Below are 6893 nucleotides of genomic sequence, written 5' to 3'. Positions count from 1 at the left end.
TTATTATTATTATTTTTAAATTTACTTATTTGTTTTTTTTAAAGACAAGGTTTCACCATATCGGTCAGGCTGGTCTTCGAACTTCTGACCTCAGGTGATCCACCCGCCGCAGCCTCCCAAAGTGCTGGGATTCCAGGCGTGAGCCACTGCGCCCGGCGTTATTATTATTTTTTTAGTTAAAAAAGTTTTTTAGAGGCAGAGTTTTGTTCTGTTGCCCAGGCTGGAGTGTAGTGGTGCAATCACATAGCTCACTGCAGCCTCCACCTCCTGGGTTCGAGTGGTCCTCCCACCTCAGCCTCCCAAGTAGCTGGGACTACAGGCATGCACCACCACACCTGGATAATTTTTATTTTTGTGGAGATGGGGTCTCACTGTGTTGCCCAGGTTGTTCTCAAATTCCAGGCCTCAGAGTGCTGGTATTGCATGCATGGGGAGCTCCTGCACCCAGCCCCTGTGCTATGGCCTAGATGTTTGTGTCCCGTCTGAAATGCATGTTGAAACTCAATCCCCAGTGCAAGGACAGTAAGGAGTGGGGCCTTCAGAAGATCAGGCCTCGAGGGCTCTGCCCTTGCAGATGGGATTAGTGCCTTGTAGAAGGGCTGGGGGTGGCATTGGGATAAGGGAGTAGTGGGACCCTCCTGCCCTTCCTGCCTTTCCACTGCTCGCGGCGCCCTCTGGAGGAAGCAGCTGGAGGCACTGTCTTGGAAGCAGAGACCTGGCCCTCTCCAGACACTCAACTGTCCGCATCTTGACCTTGGACTCTCCAGCCTACATAACTGTGAGCCCGGTTTATAAAATACCAGCCTGAGGTATTTTGTTATAGCAGGAGGAACGGATGAGGGCACTCAGCCTGTGAATTTCTTCAATCTGGAAAATGGGGTCATGAAGACTGGGGTATGCTGTGAGTGTCCAGGGTCCTCCAGGAGGCGGATGCTGAGATGGAGTTAGGAAGGAGGGTCACAGGGGTGGAAGCAGGACCCAGCAGGCCAGCCTCTGGTTCACGAATATCTGTCTGCCCTGGCTGCCCCAAAGGGGAGCTCAGAGCAAACATGGCCCCTTACAGGGGCCTCGCTTCAGGCAGAAGTGTCCAGGTCCTGGTTCCCCACACTGTGCTCAGCCAGTGGCGTTGGGTGGTCCCTGGAGGAGTGAGGTGTCAGCCCAAAAGCTGAGGTGTCTCCTGAAGGGGCCAGCGGCCGGGCCCTTCTGCTATCACTCACTCCTCTTAAGTGGAACTGCACGTTCTTTAAGGGAGCTCTGAGCAGTGCGCCTCCAAGGCTACTGCAGGAGGAGTGAGATCAAGCTTGGGAAAAGTCTTCCCAAGGCAATTTCTCCACACTTAAATGTAATCACAGAGCTGGCAGGAGCTGTTCTCAGGATACGCAGCAGGAACTGGAGGCCAACACATGCCTGAGCTCCGGACAAGAAGGTTCTGTTTACTTCCTAGGGATGTTTCCTGGCTTGCTCTGGGCTGGGTCCAGGATCCAGGGAGGAAGAGGAGAGGGTCCCCGCCTCTCCGGAGCTCATGATGGAAGGGGCTGTGATCCAAGAGGACAGCCCCAGGACTTGATTTTGGGGGCCAAATACTGGAGCCTCTAGGATGAGCGCATGAGAGGCAAAAGCCATTTTCCAGGCTTGGAGAAACTTTATTGTCAGAGAAACAGAGACGAGGCCAGGCGGCTTTATTGGAGGAGCAGGCAAGGGCACTGCACACAGGTGGGTTGGGGAGAGGAGGATCCCTGCTGGAGGCGATGATGGGCTTCAAGGGATGTGCTAGTAGGCAGAGGCTGTGGTCCTTGAGTCCTGTCTGCTGCCTCCAGCTTCCGTACAGGCTCAGCGAGACATCATTCGCACAAACTCTGCCAGGACAAAGCCAAGGTTTTGGGTCTGCTCTCTGGACTGCACTAGGAGTGAGGCCATCTGCAGGCCTTGGGGCAGGTGGGAGTGTGGTTGAGGGGGAGGGTCTTCAAGGGCATCCCCTGGATCTGATAGAGAATAGGCCTCAGGGCCAGGAAGAGGAGGCTTTGTCTTATGAGGGAAAGAACAAACAAACTCTTGTAACGAAACTTGTTTTCCTTTTTTGCTTTGACGGCTAGGAAGCTCAGGAGTAACTTTGGGCTCTGCTTATGGGAATGTATTTCCACATAGTAATTTTCCTTGGCTTCTTATTGTTATTTAATCATTTTCCCCTTTATGGGAATGCAGCATAGAGGAAGAGCTGGGTTCTGGATCAGGCTGCCCAGATTCAAACGCTGGCTCCATCTACTTGCTTTTGCTAAGTGCCTAGGCTTTCCTGAGAGTGGACTTTCTTCTCCTGCCTATGGGGATGACAATTCCTTCCTCTCGGGGTCTCCGTGATGGTTAACTAGGAGAGGACATGGGGGTGCGTGGCACAGGGTCTGGTGCACAGTGCTGGCACTTGCTGTGCGGTTTCTTATCTGGAGGAGCCCTCCAGGCTATGTTGCTAAGTGTGGCATCTGGTACCTTCGAAGTCGACCAGGCCGTCCCCATTGAGGTCGACATCCTGGAGGATCTCGTCCACCTCCCGCTGGCTGAGGCGCTCCCCGAGCAGGGCCTTGAGGGCTGCCCGGAGCTCGCCCACGCTGATGCGGCCGTCCCCGTTGGTGTCAAACTGTGGCGGCGTTGGTCGTGGCGTCGGGTCACTGACAGTCATTCACCCGCTCAGCCCCTCACTCTCGGCAGACACGCAGCCCCGCCCGCCCTCAGCCCCAGTGGCCGCACCTCCCGGAAGGCGTCCCGAAGCAGCTTGGGGCCCATCAGCTCCACGAAGTCTTCAAAGTCCACTTTCCCGCCACCTGGGGGTCCCGACCCAGGGCATCAGAGACCCCTGCCCCACCCTGTTCTGCCCTCTGCCCTCTCTTTGTGAATGGATCCTTCCCTCTCTCTCTGCCCAAAGCCTAGGTCATCTGTATTTCCCAATGGAAATCGCCCTCCAAACAAGGCACAAATTTGGCCCAAAGTGAAAGGAAAACCACTTTCAAAACTTCTTTGGTGGGTGCGGGGGCTCAGGCCTGTAATCCCTGCACTTTGGGAGGCTGAGGCGGGTGGATCACCTGAGGTCAGGATTTTGAGACCAGCCTGGACAAGATGGCAAGACCCCCGCCTCTACTAAAAATACAAAAATGAGCCAAGTGTGGTGGTGGGCACCTGTAATCCTAGCTACTCAGGAGGCCAAGGCAGGAGAATTGCTTGAACCCGGGAGGCGGAAGTTGCAGTGAGCTGAGATTGCACCATTGCACTCCAGCCTCAGCAACAGAGCAAGACTCCATCTCAATAAAAACTTCCTGGAGCTTTCCTTAATTTTCCTGAAGAGTTCGGCTGGGTTCAAGTCCTGGCTCCAAGGAACTTGTTGTGTGACCTTAGACAAGTCACTTGACCATTCAGTTTCCTCATCTGCAAAATGAGGGTCTCAGTCCTTGCCATGCCCGCCTCCTAGAGGCTGGTGAGATTCTCCAGAGGCAAAGCCTGCCTTGAGAATGACCCAGGTCGTGGGCTCTGGGGACAGCCTATGCAGCCACCTCTGTGCTTGGACTGCTTGGCTTCCAGGGTCTTGCTGGGGTATCTGGAGGACTGGGGATACGGACAGGTTTGAGGCACATACTGATTTGCTGTGAGATCTCGATGAGCTCCATCTCGGTGGGCATGTAGCCCAGGGTCCGCATACAGGCCCCCAACTCCCGGCAGCCAATGTAGCCGTCTCGGTCTCGGTCAAACTCCTGGAAGGCGACCTGCAGCTCTACCAGGCAGGGTGGGGTCAGTCCTTCCCTGCATCCTCCGGACCCTGGCCTGGACCAGCCTACGCTTCTCCCTTGGTCCAGTCATCCCTCCTTCTGAACGTCAGATTCTCTTTGCTGCCTCAGGGCCTTTGCATGTGCTGTTCCTGTTATTTCTTTCAGCAAATACTTGAGGAGCATCCACCATGTGCCAAGCTCTGCTCTAGGCACTGGGGATACAGCAGTGAAAGTTTTCAAAAAGGAAGAAAAAGAAAGTGGGGGAAACAAATCCTGACCTTTTGGAGATTTCCTCACTCTCCTCCTTCCTCTTTGGTTCTATGTCGCCTACTAAAGGAAGCTGTCCCTCTACATGTGGCCTCCCCTGGCCTGTTCGTTCCTTTCCTGGAGAGCATGTGCACCATTTGTACTTGTAGCTGACTAATTGACATTGGTCTCCAGAGGGCATGGGCCGTATCTATCTACCGGGCCATGTTTCCAGCACTCAGCCAGGGCCCGGCACACAGTGAGCACCTGAAAGTGTCAGCTGAATGAACAGATATAAAAGGGGCCCTGTCACCTGCCTGGTCAGTGAGACCAAGGAACTGACAGCTCGGTGGGGGTCTGTCATCCCCTCCCTGCTCAGTCTTGTCCCCATTTCCCTGACCTGGTCCCCTGAAGCCTTCTTGCTCCTACTTCCTCCTGGAAACACTGAGGCCCCCACCTGATGCCCCCCCCACCCTGCATCCCCACCCCATGCCCACCTCCCCTCCAGGGAACCAGTTCTTTCTCCAACCCTTTACCTTCAATCTCCTCGGGCCGCAGCTCCCGGTCCTGAAGGGGCACAGAGGGGTTAGGAGTTCCCTGCTGCTCCTGATGGCTGCACCCTTCCTTCTTGCTTCTCAGGGGGCTCCCTACCCAACCCTGCCCCCAACACGCACATGTAGGGCCTGTGTCTATCTGACTGCTCAGCCCTGGTTCCCACCCAGTCCCGCTCACTGGCTTGGGTGACCAGGTGCCCCCTTCCCTGCTGCTGCCCAGGTGGCTCCTCAGGCTGTCCCCACCTACTCTGTCACCCTCTTCTGGGGCAGGGGCTCCCTTTGCTGTGGTGTATCTGGGGTTTGGGCAAAACCTCAGATGTAGCCCTGCCAGCCTCAGTGTCACTGTTGATCTCTCTTCCGTTTCTGGAGTCATCGCTCTCTCTCCCCGCTCTGCACCCCTACCCCAGATCTGTGTGGCTTTGCTCTGATGTTCCCACTCAATCCTCTTCCCCCCAGCTGCAGGAGAGGCAAAGCGAGGGGCAAGGGCAGGCGGGCTGGTGGGCAAGTGGCCATACATACGAGTTGGGTGGCGGCGATGCTGGGCCGCAGGAAGATGCAGGCAGGCCCCACCAGACTGTTGAGCACCGAGTAACCCTGGACGCCCGGCCCGGGGCCCCTCTGCTCCTTGGGGCTGGAGCTGGGGCTGGGGCAGGAGCCCCTTGATGGGGAGCTGAGCCACTGCCAGGGGTCCTGCAGCAGAGCTGGGTGTGAGCCGGGGTAGTGGCCACTGAGCTCCAGGCCTGCCAGCCCTCCCCACTCCTCTCCCCAGCCGCTCCTGTCTTTGGAGCCCGTCACGGGACAGTAGAGGAGGGGCTGGAGGGCAGAGGACCCTCACCCATGAACACTTTAGGTTGAAAGAGTCACTCCTCTAACTGTTCTGTTGGGCAAACTGAGGACCAGAAAAGGCAAGGGACTTGGCCAAGGCCACTGAGAAAGCCAGCGGCAGAGCGGGACCTTATGCCCAGCTCTGTCTCCCAGAGCCTGGCTAGCAGGGAGTGGGATCTGCAGCTGGGGCGGGGTAGCTGGGCGGGCAGCTAGGGGACCTGGTGAGCCTGGCATGGGAGACCCAGCGGTCTGTAGAAGCCAAGATCAGGATGTCAGAGGCTATGGCTTCCAGGAAAAAATCTCCACCTGGGGCAGTGGGCAGCCCCCAACCCTGCCCGGCCCTCACAGGGCTCTGCCCATCCCTTCTGACCCTCAGGGTCCATCCTGGCCTCCTGGCCTGGGCTTCTTCCCTGACCCCTCCTACCTTAGGCCCCCGGCGCTGGGGCCGCTTGGCACAGTTCCCCATGGGCTCTGAACCATGCCAGGCCTGGAACCCCGGGGGTGGCCCGGGCTGGGCCTCGGCGGATGCTGCTGCTCTCGGACTCCTGCCAGCCCCCAGCTGCTCCCAGTGAGAGCCTGGAGTACTGCCGGGGATTTTCCTGGGGTTTTGTGGGGAAGATCGGGGGCGGGTGGGCAGGCGGGGGAACCTGGGCCCGGGGCTTGGGTCCTAATCCCGGATTATCTTTGAGCGTCTCCACTGCTGAGGGGGGCCACTTGAGCCCAAGGCCCCCTGGAGAGTGCAGTCTCCCGAGGCTGCCTCCCGAGGGTCTTCCAGACACCGTTTCTCCAGCACCTCCCCCACCCCTGCCTCTAATCTCTCCCAATCAGTGGAGATTTAATGTCTTCAGAAGCAGGGCCTGGGTCCCAGGAGGAGGAAGGCAGGCACGCAGTGTGCCAGGGTGAGCTAGGCCCTCTGAATGGCACAGATTCCGGTTGGTATGGAGACGCAGGCCCTCCCACACGGAGGCAGCCACTTGGCCCAGCCCAGGAAGCCCCTGTCTCTCCCTGCAGGACCCTAGCTGTGCCCTGGGCTCCTCACTTGCTTGCCCTTGGCACCCCCTGCCTGGACTGGTGCCCTGCCCTTGGGTGAGGAGCAGAAGGGAACTGACTTGGTGCTGTGGGCAGCAGCAGGGCTCGGTGTGGGCGGAGGTGGGGAAGGGGAGCCACCCCAGACCTGCCGACCTGAGAGACCCCCCCGGTTGGCCTGTGCCTCCAGGCCTCCTCCCTAGACTGAGTCCTGGGTCTGTCCTCTGGAGCCCCCGGTTGGGGTGTGGGGTCCCTGCTGTTCGCTTCTGGTCCCCTCACCCCCTGCCCGCATTACCTGCCCGTAGGCTGCCTGCACCTGGGCCTCCAGCTCCCGGAGGAGCGCCCGTCGCCGGGTAGCTGCTGGGCTGCCAAGGGCCTGGCTGGTTTCTGGAGTGTCCCTGGAGGGGCTGGGGTCCCCCATGGGGAGGCTGCCATCTGTTGGGCCCTGGGGCTGGGCCATGGAGATGAGGGCGTGGCACCTCCTCTTGGCTGA

At 58.3% G+C, this 6893-nt stretch overlaps 1 protein-coding gene across 3 annotated transcripts; it reads right to left on the bottom strand.

The window, feature by feature from the left end:
* Nucleotides 1-1657: 1657 nt before the first annotated feature.
* Nucleotides 1658-6129, bottom strand: CABP2 (calcium binding protein 2). 3 transcript variants are annotated; one of them, XM_017537329.1, is made up of 7 exons: nucleotides 5799-6129; nucleotides 5065-5239; nucleotides 4532-4562; nucleotides 3620-3754; nucleotides 2740-2813; nucleotides 2482-2629; nucleotides 1658-1856 (listed from the first exon to the last, which is right to left on the bottom strand). In XM_017537329.1, exons 1-7 carry the CDS (start codon nucleotides 5852-5854, stop codon nucleotides 1831-1833), a joined length of 645 nt encoding a protein of 214 aa, XP_017392818.1. In that variant the 5' UTR covers nucleotides 5855-6129; the 3' UTR covers nucleotides 1658-1830. The 3 variants fall into 3 exon arrangements, with proteins under 3 accessions (XP_017392818.1, XP_017392819.1, XP_037597599.1); XM_017537330.2 differs by having other exon boundaries at nucleotides 5069-5239; nucleotides 5799-5943; XM_037741671.1 differs by lacking the exon at nucleotides 5799-6129 and having other exon boundaries at nucleotides 3599-3754; nucleotides 4532-5141.
* Between the last annotated feature and the right edge of the window lie 764 nt (nucleotides 6130-6893).

This window comes from Cebus imitator, unplaced genomic scaffold, assembly GCF_001604975.1.
Source record: "Cebus imitator isolate Cc_AM_T3 unplaced genomic scaffold, Cebus_imitator-1.0 Scaffold102, whole genome shotgun sequence".
NCBI classification, from domain to species: domain Eukaryota; kingdom Metazoa; phylum Chordata; class Mammalia; order Primates; family Cebidae; genus Cebus; species Cebus imitator.
The sequence above is the reverse complement of the archived record's forward strand: the minus strand, read 5'-3'. Positions and strand labels throughout refer to the sequence as shown.